This window comes from Ammospiza caudacuta, chromosome 1, assembly GCF_027887145.1.
Source record: "Ammospiza caudacuta isolate bAmmCau1 chromosome 1, bAmmCau1.pri, whole genome shotgun sequence".
In the NCBI taxonomy this organism is placed as follows: Eukaryota; Metazoa; Chordata; class Aves; order Passeriformes; family Passerellidae; genus Ammospiza; species Ammospiza caudacuta.
Window position 1 is genome coordinate 35,920,836 of NC_080593.1, and position 22,717 is coordinate 35,943,552.

Genomic DNA, 22,717 nt, shown 5'->3' on the forward strand with positions numbered 1-22,717 from the left:
TTTATTTCTACCAGCCCACATGTGGAAATTGCACATTTAAATGTGCTATTAGCCACCAATTCCTGTCCATATTTTTCTGCATACTTCTTACATTCCAGTAAGATCTAGTATCTCAACCATCTCTTACAAAGACAGAGACTGGGCAGGAAATGCTGCAAGGAACAACCACGCATCTCTTCCTTCACCCATAAACTGCCACACAACTCTCACACTGCCCTGTCTCACACCACCTCTGTGTTCCTCTCACAAAAACTCTGGCTGTGACACTCCTCCACAGCTCCTCTGCACCAGAACTCTTCCTATTTGGAAATGTCCTCAGAAGACTAATGAATGCAGTGGCTGAATTACTTATGCGTCACTAGTTGGAAATAGATTAAGAAATACAACAGAACTGACAAGACATTTTCATCTTTGTTCACAGTACTGACTTAAGTACTCAATTGCCTTCCACTGTTTTGTTTGCAGTCTGTATTTTTAGACTCTCAAGGATGGTATTTTCCTTTGTTATTGTACAAGATGTGCTAGTGACTGAGCAATATCATAACATAAGCAAAGAAAGCAAAAGTGTTTTCATTCAGTTATGCAATGTTTGACAGACACCAATGTTTGGTATTTGAAGCTCTGAAATGTCTATTTAGGAGTAAAAGATCTTTATGGGTGCATTTAAGACAGTAACAAACCTTGACTTAGAAACTAGTATATTGAAATAATTTTAGATATTATCTTTGGAGAAATTAGGAAGATCTCAGGTATAAATCACTGAAAGTAACCACTTGTCCTACTGTAATTAGATTCTCTTTAATTATTTTCCTAATAGCAAGTAATAGGTTCAGAAATTCTTCCTTTTGAATGATCCACTTTTTTGTCTAGAGACAATGACCTTGGAAGCACTTAAACTGGCAAGCAGAAATTCTCAGACCATACTGAGGAATAAACAGATAGAGATGAAAACTTTTCCTTACACAGAAAAATATGCAAACAGTCAGGAGGACATAAAGAAGTTTTTAAAGTATAAGATTTGAGAGAGGAATTGGAATAATCAATAATAGAAATGGAGTGTAATTTCCTATTGAAAACTTGGAAAATCATTCCTGCAAAAATAATGACCTTATGGAGAGAAAGCTTCTTGCTATTTAAAAGCTAAATGCATAGCAGAAGATCTATAGAATAGTGAAAAAATCCAAGAGGAACAGGTCTGGAATCTTTTGTCCAGAGAGAATAAGCCTTCAAGAACAGTTTTAATTTTTGTTCCTTAAGAAACCAACAAAAAAAAAAAATTCCAAACCCCAAAACAACCCCACAAAACAAATACTCATGGAGACACACTAGCCAGAAAAGGGAGGAAAACAAGAATCAAGTCAAAGCCACCCTTCAAGGACTTTACTGATTTGTCAATATAAGCCAATTTCCTTTCAGAATTTCAGTTTCTGACACATCTCAGCCACTCCCCCCTTGAGCTTCAGTGAGCAACATGAGGTTCTCTGACTCAAGCTACTGACAGTTCTATCTTTTCCTGAGTCAGCTTAACTTTTTTCTCTCAAAGAACATCAGAGCTACTTTCTTCACAGCAACTGACTTTTACTGCTGCCAGGGGGAAGTTAGGGCAGCTTGGAAAAGAAAAACATCGGCCAACAACGCTGTGAAAGGAAGAGGAAGCGGCTGAAAGATACAGTCAGTGTCAAAGGGGCCCCTGTGAAACAGCCCCAGCCTGTGGGTACATCTGCAATCCCAACAAAGGGAGCTTCACTCTGCTGGGACTGAGGCAGCAAGAGCCTTCCAGCAGCTGAGCCATGTGACTGTCAGGGCATGGATTTCTCACACTCGCAGAGATTTGTAATTAGATGAAAGAAACAGAGGTAGTAGAGTGCTGTGACACTGAAGGGTCTTTACTATCTTCCAAAACCTGTTATGACTACAGTGGCAGTTTTCCAGCATCAGCACGGTTCTTACATTTTCCACCTGACCCAGAGGAAACAAAAACTCGTGGGCTGCCAAACCTTAATGAGATTGAGTTTGACCACACTCACATAACACTGAGCTTCATGCAGACAAAATGTTGGGTTAAGCAAACAGCAATGTGTTGTGCTAGTATTTAAGTATCAATGCAATATAGCAACTAAATCCATTCAGAAGAACATAACAGACAATTCAAATGTTGATTTTTGTGAATTACATTGATTTCAGTGAAAGCAATAATCGTCTCTGTGGTATTTTTAGAAAATAAATGGAAAAAGTTAGTAATCAAAAGAATACATTGGTTGATCACACTAATTTGTTCTGCTTTTCACATGACACTTCCTGGCACAGTAGACTCTGATGATTAAAAATCATAGGACAGCTAGAAAGAATGATTTTTTTATAAAGCAAGAAGCCTGTCCAGAACAGTTGACATGCCAGACTTAAAGAAGGGTTTGATTTTTTAAATCAGGACTTCTTGGAAAGAACAAAAAGCTGGATATTCAGTTAATTAAGACTGAACTACTGTACTTTTCTACTTTTTAGTAGTTTGCCATAATTTACAGTCTTAAAGTCAGTGCAATTATGCCAAGTAGACAGGTGTATTTGTGTACCAGGATGCAGAGCTGTACACAGGTCATAAAAATACAACTGTGAGGAGCGCTACTACTCTTCCCAGAGTAATACAAAAAGGAAAATGCTTCTAAAATTATGATTCTCAAGTGACTAAAATATAAACTTCTATCCTTCTGGATACTACAAATAATCTTCATGCCTCCTCTTGGTCACCTCCCTACACAACAAATCTGGGAATGCTAATTGCTTATCTAGCTACAATCCAAAAGTGAGAAATTATTTGAAATCTTAAACTTCCACAAACCACAGTGGTATGAAAAACTGTTGTTAAGACATTCACATCCTCAGGGAACAAGTTTATTAATGTTCAGTGTCTCAAAAAAACCAAAGGCAATTTAACGTCCAGGCCAAAAATGGAGTCAGTAAAGCAATTTTCTTTGATGTTTGGAGCCTGTACACAAAGCATCACCTTCAGATTCCTTGTCCAGCTGAAAGATAACAGGAAAGGTCACAGAGTAATCTTTAAATTGAGTAGAAAAATATCTCAAGAATTCAACAACTAAGTAATAATGCTCTTGAGACTGAAAATTTACTCCAAAAAAAGTCTGTAAAAGGTTGGATCAGTTATATTTTCAGGACGTGCAATATGGGTTACTTAGGTCTGTAGCAAAGTAATATAAAGACATTGTGACTGCAATATGTGATCCACAATACATATTTAAAAGCAATGTGGATCCCCTGGAGCAGGATGAAAAAGACATCCCAATCAAATTAAAAAACTTATGTGTAAGTACTCTATAATAACACTTTAAGAATAGAGAATAATAAGAAAGAATCAAGTATGAGCCACCGAATAGTGGGAAGATTAATACTGACTTCAGTAATTTTGAGGTCTTCTTAGTTAGAAGAAAGAATAAAACATCAAAGCAAACAGTCTTTGTAGAGTAGTTTGCACAGCAGGAAAACTGTAAAGTGGCTCCTAGTAACATTCCAGCAAAGCTGTGTTAGAGGACATTAAAAGTTGCAAAGACAAGCTTTCACAAGGTGAGAACTATTAGGATGAAAGTAGTCTACACTTTATTTAATCCCTTGCACAGATAAGTTACAATAGATCAGTTAAAGTCACATAACCCAATTTTTGCATGTGAATTTACTGCACAGAGGAGATGGTAGCACAGAAATGCTATTTATTCAACAAACCACTCTCCTCAATTTTAAAAAAGAGGTCTTGCAACACAACTAACAGTTTTCAAGCCTTGCTGCATTAACAGATGTTCTTTATTTGCTCCCTAATGCTCTTCTATTATGACAAAGTGTAACATTATATATCTGCCTCCAAGGAGAGATTTAATTTCCAGCTGAAACATAACAGATGAATTTTCCTTATCTTTATGAAATGGAGAGGATAAATACACTTAACCTCTGTTCCCCACCTTTCAATTAAGAGAGCTAAAAGACAAATCAAAGCTTGTGCATTTTGATACATTTAGACCTGATTTCTCTGAGAAGCAGCTGCCTCAGCACTTCTGATACTGCTGAGTGCTGATACTTCACCAACCACAAAGATTTCAAATCCAGCATTCAGAAATGAGGAAGACTAAATTGGTGAATACTTTTTAAATATTTAAGAGGCTTGCCTAAAACTGCTGCTTGCAGGCAAGTAATATACAGATATGTGCCTGAGTACAGCACAGCCTTGCAAACTGAAGAGCCTGAGCACTCAGACGTCACTTCCCCCCTGCAACTGATGCCTCTCTTCACTCACAACAGCTCACACCTACCTGTGCACCCCTCACTGCACCAGCCCAGTTCACTCTCAGTGCAGCCTCTCCTGGGACTTTCAGGAGGCTGTGCCCTTCCAGCAAGGCACAGCATGGAACTGCAGCCCACAGCACAGCACATGAGCACACCAAGGTTGGACTGACATCGCCACAGCTTTCAGAGCTTTTGATTTGCAACTATCTAATGCATTGTTTTGTTGTAAGCCAATCTTGATTTTCATTAAATAAATGTTATCTGGGACATATCAATGTCTCACATCCTCCCTGAACAATCTGCAGACACTGCAGCACCTACAACCTCTCCTTCATGCAGCTGCTCAGCTTTGCACTACTTGTACAGTTCTAATTCTTACCTCCCTTCTTTGTTCTCCATTGTTGGTTTCCCTTATGCTTAACCCCAGGCTACATGCCCAAATAGCAGGACTAATATTTCTTCTCCTTCCACTCCCTCCCAGCCAGGATCTAGTGTCATTCCCATCTGAACTAGAATTCCCCTCCATCCATAAGCCTTTCACCCAAGAAAGGGATATTTTGCTCTATCACTGATCTGGTAAATGGACTATGTTCATCTAAACCAGACAGATGATTCCCTCTCAGAAGTAGCTGACTACAACTTTGCAAAATTTGTAACATTGTTAGTTGATTAAAGGGGTCACTATGTATTTTCAAGAACTTGCCTTCCGTCTTGATAGGGAAAAATAGCACCTCTTTAGATTTTTAAACCTTGCACCTTTTCAAAAGTGAACTTTTCTGGACAAAATGTCACTGTAGAGTATGTCCATACAATAGATATATTAATTAATATGACATAATGTATATTTATGATATGTATATATACTTATATAGAGAGAGTACAAGTAATATATATAACAACAATGTTACATAATACTAAAATTATAACAAATTAAATTATGCCCAGCAAATTCAGTTGAAGGTCTGGAAGCGACTCCTGTAACGCTAAAAGTGGTATTTCCTTCAAGCAGGATTTGTAAAAGGGGTTGATGGGGGGTGGTGGCAGCAGACATAGCCAGCTTTGCACAGGTAAGGCCTGCAATTAAGCAGACTGAAGATTAAAGTAGTTCTGTGGCACTGCTACAAGTTTTCATCTTTCTATGTAAGCTTGAAGCTCTGTATTATGAACTCAGCCTCAAGCTACTTAATGGGTAGGTCTCTCCAAGATCAAAGACCTTCTGTCATGATGTTCTTCAGGTTTTTGGTTTAGTTTCTTGGCTCTCTACCCTTAAAAAAACAACAAAACCAAACCCACAACCCAAAGTATACTGTTTTGCAGAACTTGGAATTTTTATTAGTACAAATAAATAGGAAAAAAAAGATATTTTATAGCATTTTCAGCTGGTTCTAATTATATTCTGTGCATTCAAGCCAACAGGCAAAGATACTTAATACAACCAACTCTGGATGGCACCTTTAAGCTCAAATGTAATTGCTTTTCTGAGGGGCATTTCAGAATGAAAGAAATACTGCTAACACCCACCTGTACCATATACACTATTACTTCTTTAAAATAGTGTTGAACTATTGAAAGCTGATCAAGCTACAAATAAAAATAGCTATAACTGAGAAAGCTTTCTACAAAGAAATAATTTAGAGCAGAATTACAGAAATACACAGTATTGCAACACTAGTAAATCTGGAAACTAAAATTTCTGTACAAGCATTTCTAATTTCTAGTACATTAAATATCTCAATAAAAACTACACAGACTAAGATGTACACAAATACTTCCTTGGATGTGCATAGAGTTATTTGTTTTCCATTAACAGGAATAGAACATACCAGATAAAATAAGTAGTTCAATAATTTCTGCATCTCCGAGATAGGCAGCAGCATGTAAAGGGGTCCTTTTCTCATTATCCTGTGGTAAGAGGGGGGAAAAAAGGTTTTATTTAAAATACAAAAGTATGGTTTAGCATTTTGTATGTTATGAAAAAACACTGCATAAAAGTTAATCTTTCAAATACTGTACATTATATATTTAAAAAAATATGATTACTCTAAAGACATCAGTCAAACTTACTAAGACAAGCATGCTTCTCCCTAAGGAGCTCTTAACACCCACATAGCCAACCACTTTTTCCTGACACACACAGGATGCTCATCACATCTTCAGATTAACCCACCAGTTCTACACCACCAGTCACTTGTCTCCAGAGACATGAACTCAAGTCTGTCCCACACAGTTAAAACCAGTCCCTTAATGTCATATGCAACAATTAGTGAGAAGCATTTTCTTTGTGAAGTTTAAAGCAATTTCAGAAGTTACTATTTTAATAGAAAATAGAAAAGAAGCTACAGTGTTTAACGGCAAAAATAGTGGAATCCAATTTCAACTGTTTCAATTACTATTAATAAGTAAAGAGAAGACAGAGGTGAAATTTGTTTTGCAAAAAACCCACTCTGCAAGTAACACCCAGTACTTTTAATTAGTTCAAGCTGATTAAGGTCCTTCTGAAGGTACCAGTAAGACATATTATTCATTCATGCACAATATATAACAATGAAGTTCCTCTTTTGAAAGATAAACACAAAATATCTTGTAACTCTTTCAGGATCAGTGCTAATTTCCCTGCACCAGTTTATAGCTTAATCAGAAAAATAAGATCACATCACAGTGAGTGATAAAAATGAACAAGAACCAACCAGTTTGCTCTCTGAGGGAAGGCTGGTGAGAAATCAGAAAAGAGACAGATAATCAGTCAGCATCCTGGTTCTGCCCTAAGCTCTGCTTAGATCTTTTTAGTAGAGTTTCACATACACTGGGGTTGAGGGATCAGGATAATATTCAGCAAGAAATTTTAAGTGGCAAGGCATTTCTATTAATTCTACTGTTGTGTCACGACTATCATAAAATTAACACACATTTTCTATTGATATTTTATTGTGAAAAGCAATCTTCTCCCTTGCTAGAATAACCTTATTTAGTGAACCCTGACTTGACAGCTAGCACCATGTAAGAATAAAATTAGAGTTCATGGCAGGAAAGATCTTAGAGCAAAACTGGAGCTGAGACCCAAGAAGTTCTTCTGAAACATAAAAGGCAACTTCAGAATTCAGAGCATTCAAACCACCCCCTCTACAAAAACATCACCACACACAACCCCTTGCCCCAGAGAACCCACTCCCTGCCTAGTCCCTGCTCAGAAAAAGTTAAAGCTACACAGTTCACCATATTAGCAATGTTTCCTAACACAATATCTGAATTACATGCAAGAAATTCCAAACTGAGCAGTGCAAACCTGACACTGATGCACCCTAAGGAATCAATGCTACACTTATCACTAACACCACATATACCTCACCAATTTCTTGCCAGGATGTCTCAAATGCAGCTTACACATCTAGGATAAAAAAAGATAGGCCCCTGGCACTAAGGACTTGATATCTTGAAAAAAAAAAACCTTTAAAAAAGGAGAAAAACCAAACACTGCCCTCCCCAAAAAAACAACCAAACAGATAAGACAAACAAAACAAAAAATGCAAACAAAAAACCCAAAACAAACACTCCTCCCCCCAAAACCAAAAACAAACAAGAAAAAAGGAAAGGAAAAATACCAGAAGAATGAAGAAAAAAGAAAAGCAATACAAATTTTAAACTTGTTTCCCCAGCTGAAAGACAGTAAAGACCAGCCAGCAATGAAAATCTGTTTTTATTCCTTCAGTATGGAAAACAGAGCTCCTATAGATAGCTGGCACTGATGCTTTTTTGATAATGCAAAAAAGTCTATAAACTAGAGATTAGGGAACACATAAGAATGAGTATGATAGTATTCTGTCTGCAATTTCATCATAGAGTTAGAGAAAATAAGATGGGCCATGAGCACATTTTTCTGTAGAGAGAGCATTTACACAGGAACATAAGAAAAACTGCATTCCCCACTCAGTGGGCAAAACTCATTACTATAAAAATGTACATCACACTTGTGTTCTTGGTGACTTTGTTTTCTTTTGTGGTTTTTTAGCATCTCAGTGACAGAAGTCATACCAGTAATCAATGTGACAGAATGAATCAGAAATCTTCCAATAAAACAGTGGACAGAAGGGAGGGGTTTTTCTACAACTACACTCATCACCAAGCCACAAATAGATTTTCCCAAAGCATCCATGGTCCAAACTTCTGATTAATTTCAGACATACTTCCCAAAAAAATCCAAGCTCTATTAGTGAAAACCCATCCTGTAATCACCAAGACACAAACATAAAAGCAGCTTAAACACAAGCAACATTTCCACTCCACCTCTCCAAGCTGTGAGTTTCCAGCCATGCAAGTATTTCAGTTTTGCCACTCTTAAGCTGACAGACTGCAAACACTCAAAGCCCAGCTCCCAGTTCTGCAGCAGGGAGCACAAACTGGGAGCACATCTAGGCAGGAGGTTGGACATGTCCCTGCTCTCTGCAGCACCAGGGCAGCACTGCTGGGACACTCAGGGCTTGTCCCTTTCTGGGTCAGCTCCAGAGATCGGAATTTCAACAATCCCAAGCCCCAGGGTATCTACCGACCAAAAATATTCCACAGGCTGAGGGTGCTTTGACAGAAACTGGCCTTTCCTTCCTCTCTAGTTTCACAGCTGGCATTCTTCTGATGCTTCCAAACACTTTTTAAAAAATGTAATGTCTCTGTGAAAAAGGTTTTTTGTTTAGTATTTAAAAACCTGGTTTTCAGAACCTGTCAAAAAAAAAAAAGCAGAAATGCTGCATTCAGCAATCTCTCACGATGAAATTGTTTACTTCCACTACAGGAAAATTCTCATTTTGCTCCATCTGAAGACTTACATTTAATGAATTAATTTTAGTAAATGAAAGCTGAATAAAATTAAAGAGAATTCTGCATTTTAAATGCTACTAAAATACTTCTGAACAAATCAACTACATTTTATTCAAGCAAGTCATCATTTGATGAACAAATTTCATCTGCAAATACAAATTGCTGCATATAAAGGACTACTTTAAATAACACTAAGAAAGCTTTCAGCCTTAACAAGGAACTTTGGAAGGCAACATGTTGCACCACTGGTGTTGTAACACTAATATAAATACTGGACCTAAAATTCTTCCTTTAATTTCATAGATTTAAATGACACTAAAAGAAATATTTCATTAGAGAAGGGATTTTGTTCATAATAGTCACTGTTACACAGAATGTAAAATCTAATACTAATGGTATTATTTAATTCCAAATATTGCAGTGTTGCAGCAGCATTTACAACACAGAAAAGCAAGTGTTGTGGCACCTTCATTTTCCAGTTCAAATATCTGCATGACAAACTGGACTATTACAACTCTAAATCAGCTGTAATGGTAGTGAGGACACAGATCACACTGATTGTATTAAGCAGGTTTTACACAGTTGAAAGAGAACTTTTACCTTTTTAAAACTTATTTCCCATGGAAACAACAAAGAAAATTATATTGCCAAAAGGAAACTCAAGTTTAACTCCAGATATTGGTCAGTATGTCATTAAACTAAAAAGCAATAAAAGGGCTCAGATCTTAAGGAATTGGTTTTCAGAATGATGCTTCTGCATCACAAAAGCCCCAGCATCATATCCATATGTACCTTTGCATTATGTGAAAAATATACAATCCTGCCATTCCCAATAATTCCATTTATCGAGTTTCCCATGCATTCCATCTACACAGTAGTTTGCATAAAATAGCAATATGAGAAATGCATAGAAGAAGGCCTTTTGACCCTGCCAAAACCAAATCTAGAATAAAGTGACATTGACACTGTGAGCTTCTTCATAAACTCTAATCTAGAACAATGGTGATGCCACCTTTTGTTTCTTTTGACCTAAACCAGAAGCTTTAATTGCTTCATTGCTTATTTTATGGATCAAAACTTGTACAAAGGACAAATTTATGCTAATTTAAAGATGCAGGTTTCAAACCTACCTCTTTTTAAAGTAACCTTTGAGTAAGTGTCCTTTGAGATAAAACAATTTATTCCTGGTTTGGGCTCTATCTCAGTAATTGATTTAGAGTAGCCACATACAACTACAGTGAGTTTTAAGGAGCTAGATGCCTTTGAGGCAAATCTCTTATCCCATGAATATCCAACAAGACTGCCATAACCAATCTATGACTCTCCCAAGAGTACATTAGAATATAACTTCAATTTGCCCTTCAAATAGTTCAACATCTACTGATCTGGATTCTTTGAATTAAAGCATTTTCTGAAATAGCCTGAATGCAACTTCCCCCTTCATAAAAACTCCTCTTTAGCTATCTGCTCTTCAAAACCAAATTCTGCAATGACACTTTAATATACTCTCATTATTTTATGATCACAGTTCCAAAATATCTTTTAATAGGTGTTTTGTGCTGTATAACTTGTCATCTGTCTGCTTCTAGTGCCATCTGTTCCTGGTAAAAATCAACTCTAAATACACAATCACAAATCTTGAACAAGTTTCAATTCCAACATACCCTGCAGTAGCTTTAACAAACATTCCTTTTAAATGAAACTGGGCTTAAATATAACTCTTAAGTGTATTATTCAGCTAGTTTAGAGAGACAGGACTTTTCAACCAGGATGATGTATAACTCTCAAGTTCACTGAAAATGTCTAAGGAATGATTACAAAGTATTTCCAATCCTTTGGTAGTGTCCAGTATCACTGTGTGAAGTCCTGGTGCAACTCTTGGGAATCATTAAAACAACAAATTTTAGTTACAAATTTTGCTACAGTTTTTAGAAAAATAATTTCCTCAGGTAGAATAGCTGTCTAACTAATTTTTTTTTTGTTCCTATATTTAAAAAAAAAAAAAAAAGAACACACGTAAATACTTGGCTTTCACATTCCAACTTTAAACTACTTAGAAGTTTACTTTAGGTACTTGATTCCAGAAATGAGGACTAACTCTTCAGAAGCATGTTCAATCCCAACTGTGTCTTAGAAACACATAGCTAGCATTTGAAAATTACTGAATTGAAACTAGAAGAAAAGGATTAAGTACTAAACTTTCAAAACTTGTAAATACATGAGAAATTAATACTGTATCTCTACCCTACCTTAACTGTAAGTCATCTGCTATTTCTTTGGATTTTTTCTTATATTTTTAGTCAATCCTCAGAACTTTGCATTGCCAAAAATCAACCAATTTCTAACTAATTTTGTTTGACATAATTTTTGGAAGCAGACCTCTATTTTCTCCCCATATTTCAAAATTAAGATGCAAGTCCAATATATAGAGAAAGCTAATGTAACACTAATGGTCTCCTGCATGCTTAAAATATGAAGAAATTATGACAGTAACCACAAAACCAATACATATTACATGGCTAACCACAAAGTACCCTTTGAAGCCAGACAGTAGATACATTTCAGTTGAAATTATTAGATTTGGCATACTGACTGCATTAATTTCTTGAACTAATTTTCATGCTCCTATTTGTATGAGCACTTGTACCGCGTTTGCAAGAAACATTTTTGCAAGCCCAGTACTAAACTTTCACTAGTAAGACCTTATCACTACTCATTACATTTCAGGACATGTCCTCTTCATGCCAGCTGTTAGGAGGGCAGAACAAATCAAGAACTCAAAAAAAATCACAAAAAAAGAGGAGGAATTTTTGCCCTCTTGCTCATTAACACAGAGTGACCATTGATGAGAGGGACCTTATCTTGTAGGAGAAAGAAAGTGGTTTTAGCAACAAGGGTCACATCAGTCATAATCTGCCAAACCCCACTGTTGTTGCTAGCTAAGGTTTTCAGTACCAGTTTAACAGTGCATGCTCTTTACTTGTTTCTAGCTGGTAACAATGATAATAATAGTAGTAAAGCAACAATAATAAAAACTGGCACACCATGGAATAAAGCACAAAAGGTTTTAATCATGACTACCATTTGTGGCACTGTGAGTTTGTGGAGGCCTTAAAAAAACTGGATAGCAGCTGTAGGTTACAATAAAAAATAAAAGATACATCAGAAGAGAACTACAAAGTAGCCTGGAAAAATGTTACCAGATCACCATTTTAGGTCAAACCAAGAGTTTACTTGAACATAAGTCATTCTAAACACCTGTGTTCCTCAAGAGTACAGGGTTACAGTTTTCTAAATTGTCACAAAGAGCAATAATAAAAAATAAAATCCCATTGTAAGATATTTTTGAGTGAATCTACACTGACCACAAAACAACCATGAAGCACCATACTTGTAGCATGTTAGAAGAAATTACTACTAGCTATATAATTGCAAAGGAGACACTAACTTTCCACTTCAAATTTTGATTTTCCAAACATCAAAATCTCCCAGCAACTGCAAATGGTCAGATTTTGCATATGGGCATTTTTCAGAAACAAGACAAAAGTTTAACTTGAGTCCTGGTGAACAGGACAAGCAAAATGGGGGAAACCCATGCAAAGTGACATTAAAAACAACAGCAGTGAAAAAGTCTAATCTATTCTGATTTCAATACTTATGGCAGTCATAATTGGCTAAGAAATCTGGCTATAAAAACTATCAAGATATAGTCACATTTCCTCCATGAAAAATTAATGAATTTAACAACACAGTGAACCTTGATCTGGAAACCTCCTTCTCCTGGACAATAAGTTATCTGTTATGGTAAAAACCTAAGGGGGAAAAAAGTATCATTTATGCCAAATTGGAGTTTTAGAGTCTATAAAAACAATGACCAACTGACCAAGTACAATACATTTCATAACCAAACAACTGTTTATTCCTTTTCTGACTATTGAAACATCCCAGGCAATCAAATTTCTTTCCTATATTTAAAGTTTTACAGGAAAAAGTCAAACATTTGAGTTTTACCTTTATCTAGAGTAGAGCAGAATGACATTATCTGTTTGCACACCATTCCACATTGCATGCACAAAAATGAGAATCCCCACCAAGAAGGAGGCAAGAAAGAATTCACATTGAATGGCTTTGCTGTACAGACATACTTGGTAGCTCCAGAAACATCCTTGTTTGGCATGATGCCTCTTGGCATTTTAAAAATTTTTCTGACTGAATTTAGGCTCAAGTTCACAGAACAGCACTAAAATCCCTGGAAGATAATTTACTTCCAATTCAGCTAATGATTCTAGGCAAATAATAAACCTAAAACTGATAAAAATATCTATCCTTACTGAACCACTGCAAACAATTCACGCACAATATAAAAACTTATAAACAAAAAGCACATTGAAGGTTTGGTTCATTTCTAAAATGCCTAAACACTAAAAGCAATCTTAATAATAAAATTATTTGCACAGAAAAAACATAATTTTATATGTATAAGATAGCCCATTTGTATCTTTTTAGTATTTTAAAATAACACTGGAAAATACCTTTTATAAAAATTGTACAAAAAATATCGAGAGCTCAAGTCATGTGAGCAAACATCAGATGCCAAAACTACTCTTGTCTAAAAGACAATCCAGTCTTTGACTTTGGCACAGAGCAGAAAAACTTGACAGGAAGAGGACAGGAGAAAATTTGCTGGTTTAACTTTTATTGAATCTCAAACTGTAATGTCCATAGAAACTCAGCAAAGTGACATTTTAAATGTAAGTTGATACTACAGTACCAAAAAAGACTGGTAAAAAAGGAACCCAAAGCTCAGAACAATTCATGTTGTTAAATAACACCATTCCAGGCATCTTTCATTAACTTCAAATGCTGTCTTACATGACAAAAATTAGGTACAAAACACCATTCAGGTGTAATTGTTTGAAGCCCTGTTCCTTTTACAGGAGCGGCCCCAACAGAAAGACACACAAAAGAAAGTGAGTCACACTTAGAGCAAGGAACAGCAATTAAGCTTCAAACTTCATCTAAGATTATGATTGCTGGATCTTACAGCCAGCTAATGTCTCATTCAGAACATGAGAGTAAAAAAATCTCATTTAAATATATACAGTAAAACCCCAACAAGTTATTTTGATGTGGTGAAGATGTTTGAAAAGTGAGATTCAGTACTTGAGTACTCCTTGTTCACACATGAGAACAGGAGTGCTTGAGGTGTTCTGGTAGACATTGCATCTTTATTTGTCTCAACTAAAGAGGTCCACAGCAAGAAGACTATTTGACTTGCTGTCAAGTATTTCAATTATGTCAAGAAGCAGATTTTGAAACAACTAAACATCTCTACATTTTTCTACTTCCAAGTAATTCAGCTCAAAACCTTTTGTCTTCAATTATTCTTTCTTGAAAGTACTGAGTCAGAGTGTTTTTTGGAAATACTCATCTTCTCATACCCTTTAACCTTGATGTTCCATACAGATTTTGTAATATTGCTATCATAATTCTTCTGGTCAGGTTTTAGAACTTGTGTAGGGACCAAGCTAAAGAAAAGCTAAACCCAGGGTTTTACAAGCTTCTACATTTTTACATGTTTTGTAGACACAACAATATTTTTACACAACAGATAAATGTTTCTGGCTGAATTAGAAAGGCCAGGATTTCTTATGAGCAAACTCAGGCATTCATTTGGATATTGGATAAGGACCTGAATAACTAAGCAGGTTTTGCAAGCTGCTGCTCCCTTTCAAAGACAAGTTCCAACATCAAGAACTGGTCCTATTTATCACTAATATAGGTTACTGAATTCTTGCCCAATACATAGAATGAATAAAGAGCTATTCTGTATCCTTTGGTAAGAGCAACTTGATCTCACAGTGCAGCTGAGGCAGTTGGATGTACTTTCCTTTAACTCAGGAAGAAAAAAAAAAAAAAGGCAACTTTTAGGGCCAAGACAATTTGTTAGCATTCTAGAACCCTGTGAGGTGAGAGAGCAAAAAATTCACTAAAATTAAAAAGTACTCATCCATTAACCCCTACGAATTCAGAACTCTGCTGTACTAAAAAAAAAAAAAAAACAAAACACACAAAACCCCAACAACAACAACCACCAAAAAAAAACCCCACAAAATTCCCCAAACCAATAATATATCATTGAAAATACTTGCCCTTGCCTTTATCCTTCCCAAATGCCAGTTATATGATTTGCAAACATTTACCTGGTAGGTATGACAGAAGAAGACCCCAGCTTTTAAACAGAATGGAGTTGCTGGTAAGAAAAATGATAAATAATTCTGAAACTATTTCTGAAAAAAAAAAAAAGGCAGCAACATGAGAAAACAATAGATTTCCCATAATGAGAGTACAGTGCTGTGGAGCACATTATGTAACCCAGGCTGTGTTCACAGAGTGGGCTGGAACAGGAGCACTGCCTCGTCTTCCAGTGTCATCATCTGTCATGTTTGAGGACACAAATAAGAAAATATGCCAAGAGTGAAATCAGTACAATCCAGGCTCTGTTTATGCTCCAGTGAAAGATCACACACCACACTAGGTAAGGTATGCACATCTCCAGCACAGTTTAAATCCAGCACATTACGTTCGGGCCACTGCCACTTTTGTTCAGAAAAGCTGGGGTTTCTGCCCTTTTCACTGCAAAGGCAAGTGCTCCAATGACAAACACCGATGGAAAACAGATATTTGTCCCACTAACTGCATTGTCTTGCTGACAGGAAAGATGTGCTTCTCAGGTTGTATGTTTAATGTTACCACCTCTTCTTGCAGCAAGCCAAAACATTTTCCTGCTGTGTGTTAAGCTTCATGAAGTAAGGTCATCTAGTTGGAATATGCAAAGCCCTCCTTTTAAGAGACCTTTGCACCATTCTGAACTCCAAACAGCATACAACACAATCTATGCTAATCCAAAGGCTAATTGTTAGGCAAGAAAAATCTATTCTGAAAAACACAAGTAAAATGAGAGCAAAAAAACTTCCACCCAACAATGGAAATGAGAAGTCCCTACACTGATCACAAAATAAACCCAACACAAAGCCTCTGACAGTGAGGATAAGAACTCCTCTAAACCTGCTGGTTATCTTAGGATCAAAGTATCTTCTGTGCACTATTTCTTAGGCTAAGTGGACACTGGAAAAGCTTAGAAGATAACTGTCATTATAGGAAAAACTTGCAACAACCAAGGCAAGATATGAGCACTCCTTTGAGGCATCAAGTCAGCATCATGTAATTTATTTATAAGTTACCATAATTACACATATACATATGTATATAACTAGTACTTAACACAAATTCAAACAGAAATTACATTAATGATCAGGAAGGATGACAATAATAATGTAGGACTTCAAAAGATTGGAAAGAGAACAGAATTCCACTGGTTTTGGAAACAGAGGGGTACAGGCTGATATCATAGGCCTGAGAAAATACCCCCTCAAACTTCATAATCAAGACATTGTATCTGAAATTTTGGAGCATGCTCTTCAGCAAGAACTCATTGGAAAAGATCTTCAGTTTCTTTATCCTGATACCTGACACCAGTATGAGCTTTTTCAGATCCTACTGACAATAGACAAGAGTTCTCCTCCTTGGGTATTTATGGGACAGCTCTCCCTACATCATGTAGCAAACAAATGAGAAACTTTGTTTTCACTGTTTTTGATGTATATCCATCGTTTATTAAAGAAAATTTAAGGACTTTAAAAGATGCATCTACCTCATGCAGAGCTTGTGTACAAGGGCCAAACTGGACAAAGGAAATTATGTTTGCTGATTGGATATTCCACAATAAGATACCTTCAACAACTTGCATAGTGGAGAAAATTGTCTTGTTCAAAGGGACGGTACATATGCATAAAGAGCTTTCATCCAGAAAATGGCTACAAATAATCAGTAAATTCAAATCCTATCTTGCTTTTCCCAGCAATGCCATCTTTAAGGGCTGTGTCTATGTTGGAAGCTAATGCATATTAAGACTTTTGGACTTTTTTCCCCTCTCTGCTCTTTCAATGGGGATGTTCTGTTCTAAAATACCAATTCTTTGCATGTCAGGCACAGCAACTGCCAGGAATAACTCCAGTAAGCTCCAACTATTCAAGACCTTGCCTCTAGCTTGTTTTGTAAAAGCAGCAAGAAATGCATAACTTCAACTCTGCTTTGAAGGTTACAATCTTAACCAATAATCACTAAAAGTAAAAAGGCAAATTAGACATGATCTACCAAATCATTATCACTAAGAATCATACAGGAGACTCAAACACAAAACCCTTGAAACTTTAAAAACTCTTCAAACTTTTAAATTTGAAGTAGTTATTCAAGGCTCTCTACACCAATGAGAATTTTTCAATGTTAAAGAAATCACAGTGACTGAAACAAAAGCTGTCTGTCAAATTCCCAATTACTGCAGAAGAAATTCGGTGTTTGGCCACTACTGTAAAGCACTGCCATGCAGACATCCAGGCTTGTTTGCCCAGTTTAGCAAGCAGTAAATCCACATTAGCATAGTACTGGGCAAGCTTACCAGGCCTGATGAGAAGGAGGAGATGTTTGCCTGAGTAGCACACTAATATTAACTCATACTCCAGTCTCTAAAGAATCATTCTCATTTCCTGTTCAAGGCAGCAGCATGCCATGTAAGCACAGTGTTCTTCTCAGTTCTACCCTTTGCAATGGTAACTCTTCAAGAGCCACTGCCCATAAGACAGCATGGGCACAGTACCAGCTCTACTGAGTACCAGTTTGCTGATGTGGGTCAGATTATCCTGTAACTCTGCTCAAGGTTTGTTTGTAGCACTCTAATAGGAGTAATAACTTGATCCAGCTGAAAATCTCATTTGCAGAGGCTAAAGACAGTGCTATTGACACAAAGGATAAAACTTATTCCTCTCTGGACTAGCAAATTTCTCCCATTAAACTTTTCAATTCTGAAGGAAAATGCCTAATTATACAGATTTGTATTTAAAACATCTTGAATCTATTTCTAAGCCAGAAAAGGAACTCAACACCATTTGGACAGACTTTATATTGAGGCTGAAAAACATGATTCACTCTAAAACACTACAGAGGAACTAAGATATCTGATTAATCATTACAGATGACATGCTTGAGAAACATCCTACACTAATGAACAGGAAATGCTCAACTTTAAAGCTAAGTTACAGTAAATAGCTTCTGTGTGAAGATTTTAAATAATTTTTGAGTAGCTGATGGATACTGTTTACAATATACAACTGGCAGCAAGTTTTCACTACACCTGGAAGAATTAGTCTCCAAAGTTCTCTATTTCTGGACTCAGTCAGGCTCAGATCAATGGATCAAACAATCTATTGCCCAATCCTTTAGAAGTACAATCAGCTTTCGTACAGAAAGAGCTTCCCTACATTTCCCCGCAGTGAAGTTTCTTCTTATCTCTTCAGACATAAAACATGAATATTCATGTATTTAACAAGGTACTTAATTCTTTACTAAAAACCTCCTGGACATTCCCGCATGGTAGTGCAGCACTCCATTTCCTCCTTTAAAACACCTCACTAAAAATTGATCAGGCTTAGTGACAAGGTGTTTCACAAGCTATGTCTCTTGTTAATACAACACCACACACTTTGGCCTGTGCTATTCACAAAATGTCCTTCCAAAAACAAATTCCTGGACTTTCTTACATGCAAGATACTTCAGCTCCACATCAAAAGCTGATGCATATATGCAAGTTCTGAGCAGGCTGCTCCTGTTTGTTCAAGATCACTAATGCTCCCCTCAAAACCAGAATTCTTCACAGAATCTTCATTCAGATGTGAAGAAATTACAATTTACTGAACATTTTATAAAGCAAGAGTCTCATATGACTCATCATTTCATCAGGCTGGTCACACAGGAAATGGGGGTTCCTGATAGTGGTAAAAATACTTAGAAAGTTTAGTACAGAGAATATTTAGAAGCAGAAAGCAATACAGTACTCTGAGATGCACATTGGACAAAAATCCAAACACAGGTTTAAGGAGAAATAAACACCTTGCTCCTATCAGGAAGCTGTATTTTGTTAGAAGCATGTGGGCAAACGAATAGAGAAGATAAGACTTAGCATCAGTCTCTGGGGTTATACACTACAGTTTTCTCACCCATACATTCAAAAAATATATTTACATATACTTTGCCCAAAATGAAAACGTACCAAATTAAAGCCATTAACCATTATAATGTCTCTATCTAATTACAAAAGCTCTCAGTTCTTACTAGAGATCAGTTCTTAGTAAGAGATAGGTATAATTATTGTTATTTAAATGGGTAATAAAAATTCTTCTATTAGAAGTTACAGTAGAAGGGTCTGAAGGCACACACAGCTTGTTTTGTGTTTTATGTGCACCCTGAGTTCACCTGGGCTTTGTGAAGCCTCAGAGCTCCTCACTTGGCCAATATGAGATTTCTTGGCCCCTGCTGCAGCACCTGAAGCTGGGTTCCAGGCAGAGGCTGCCCGGCAGCAGCTGCTGCCTTGAGTTTCTCAGCAGTGCATTTTACTGCAGGAATTCTCTTTATTAGTGTTTGTTTGGACAGGAATGTTTTATTTCCTCTCCAACCTCCTGCAGCTATTTCAGAGGCCTGTTCTCACTGTCATTTCATTATATGCCTTCTGTTGTTAACATTAGGCAAGTGACCATTTAAAAAAAATAAGCTCACATTTTATCTGTAACTTGAATGCATTTACATACAGACATACACATGTGTGTGTTCCTTCAATATACAGTTGTTATTTGCAGGAAACTGAGGGGGAATTACTGCTGCTCTAAGTTACAATATATCCTATCTTCTCATCATATTAAGAAGTCTTTCAAACTCACAAATACCTTTAATTTTATCCCCCAAATCTGCTACACTCTAAATTGAAGATAAAAACATATTACAAAGAATGTTTAACCAAGCAGAAACCTTTCTAGTGGAGAAAGAAAGGGCTTCAAGGTTGAACAGATTTCTAAATAGATAAATTATATGGGAAATTAGCAAGCAATTTTAAAACAAGTTTTCCTCTAGATTTGATCCCTATAATGTGATATAAATATTAAAGATATAAATATATATATAAATATATATAAAGATATAAATATTAAGATACACCACAGCTATAAAAAATCATAAAAATAGGAAAATAAATCTGTCCTTATTCTAACAATCTCTGAGGAGAAAAAAGTGTTCTCAATATAGCAGAAAGCATGCAAATATTTTTATGCACTTTATGAATATCTCAAAAGTTACTATTTTCACAGAATACTTCTTTGCTATGATTAGAGACTCAAGATATTACATTTTTGGAGAGAAGGCCTTAAATTCAAGTTTTATTTTAATAGGTCTAAACTGTGCACTCCTCCAAAATACTACAGCAGCTACACTTTCACAAAGTCAGTCTAGATGGTTCAAGTTACAATAACTACAGTGTCCAAGTTACAATAACTACAGTGTCTCTTTATTAAAAGCTTGCCTGCCTTTGGAAATTAGCAAAAGATCCAGTAAAAAAAGTGACTAACACTTTTAGAGAACAAAAATGCATAACTGATTGGAACTCTTAAGCAATGACCACAACTAAGAAACCAAAAGTGTAAAAACTGACCTATTAAAATAGTAAATAAATTGTGCTCTTCAGAATATTTTACAATTTTCTGGGCATCTTTTTAATTCCTCCCTAGCATTCAAATGAGCAAAGCAGACATTATGTCTGTCCTGCCAAGGAATACAGTAAGATGCTGCTCCACAGTAACAAATACTTTAGTGCAACTTTTTGTTGCCAACTCCAGCTGCCAGTGAAAAAGTCCTTCCTGTAAATCATCTGATTTGCCTGCAGGAGCCTGACAAAATAGTTACCAACACTGGGTGTGAGCCATGTCTGGGACAAACAGACTGGTTAGCAAGCCCATCATCTCACCTCTTCAGAAACACAACTTGAAGAGTTAAAAACTCCTCACAACTCCTGCTTAGCTGTTGTTACATTACATTCATTTTTAACCACTATTTACTCTCACCAGTTTAGGTACAAAAACCAGAGGGTAGCTTTGCTGTGACTGCCAGAAGCTTTCTCTGGAACCAAGAGGTGCTGCAGCTGAACTGGTCTGGAAAATTATTTCCCTGCAAACATACTCGTGAGTGCACCAAATCACAAACCACTGTGAACGCCTTTTCCTGATCAATAGTGTCAGCATTCCAGAAGTGGAATGGAGGACTGCTAGGACATGCCTCTCTTCCCATTGCTTTTATCTGGCCCATACAAATCTCTGCAAAACTGTCAAGGTCTTCCCCCCGTTCTCAAAACAATTTCCACTCCTTGTTAAAAATAGCATCTCTGAGTCTTGCTCTCACCAAAAGCACAGAAACACGGTGCTGTACATCAACCACCACTGTTTAAAGAGCATCACATATTAACCTGCTTTGAGAACTTTTTCCAGTTGTCCCAACCAGCAAATTCTTATACTAACAGTTACTTAAAGTTACAAAGGCACTGATAACAAAAGGCATAGCTCAAACACTTTATGCATATCAATTAATGCAGAAAAGTTTCTAGAAGCACAGATAAGTCAAACTAAAGTGAATTTACATTTGTAGTCTGCAAATATACTTTTTATAAAAAACAGACAAATGAGAAAATCCCTGTTAATAATCAGTAAAATGATTGGCTACAGAAACATCATGAACACAAAGGTAAGAAAATACCTAATGATTATTTTTACCTCATTACAAATTACGGCTTCTCATTCATTTGTTTTCAAACATGTCCATGATATTTACTCATGTAAGGTTCTTTACACTGAGAAATATTTCAATATAATTGCTGAATTAGAGAACAATTACAATTTCTTGCAGAACAACATATATAAAAATTCTTTTAATGTACGAAATAGGCACAGGATTCATTTGCATGATCAGAACATCACACTTTATTAGATCTTGCAGAATGTTCCATACTGCAGCCAAGTAATTCAGGCTTTCCTGTTCTACACTGCACTCTCAAGTGTACAGAAAAACACCTGTTACTCCAGTAGTCCAAACAACAAGTATAAAGATGAAAGCCAAGTGACCATATATCCATTACCTATTTTTTCTATTTAACCTCTTTCTTTTAGGCCTTTGCTGACCATAACCATCATCTCAAAGAATCTTTCTTGCTATTTAAAGTGTACTGAAATTTTCATTATTCATTTCTAAATTACTGATATATTTGAGACCCCCAATAATCTAATTCCCCCGGTACCTAGACCTGATGCTGTATAACGAGTCCTAGAGTTGTCACTAGACTGAAAAGCCAACTTTCTTCTTCTTTCAGTATATACAGTGACCTGCAGAGTAGGATAACCTAATGCTGTGTCTTATCCTAGAACAACATCCAGCAGCATTCTCCTACTATGCAAAAAACACAAAGAAGAAGTTATGCAAACCCACATTTGGCAGGACTGGGAATGAAACCCACATCTCTACTGGGACAGCTATCCATGGAGGCACCCCACCACCAGTCAGAGAGAATTTTAGCCATCCTGTTTGTACCCAGAACTTTGGTGCTACAGGATCACAGCCCTTGTGAGTCCCACCAAAAAAACTTGGGATTTATGGGCAACCTTTCATTGCTACCTAATATAGGCGTGGGTTAGGG

The 22,717-nt window shown here is 36.4% G+C and overlaps 1 protein-coding gene across 1 annotated transcript in view; it reads right to left on the reverse strand.

Moving 5' to 3' along the window:
- The window catches only part of ANKRD28 (ankyrin repeat domain 28), a 76,826-nt gene that overhangs the window by 48,600 nt on the left and 5,509 nt on the right, over nt 1-22,717 (reverse strand). Inside the window, exon 3 of the mRNA XM_058821389.1 lies at nt 6,111-6,189. Within this exon, the coding sequence (XP_058677372.1) occupies nt 6,111-6,189 (79 nt within the window). The remainder of the gene's footprint in view (nt 1-6,110; nt 6,190-22,717) is intronic.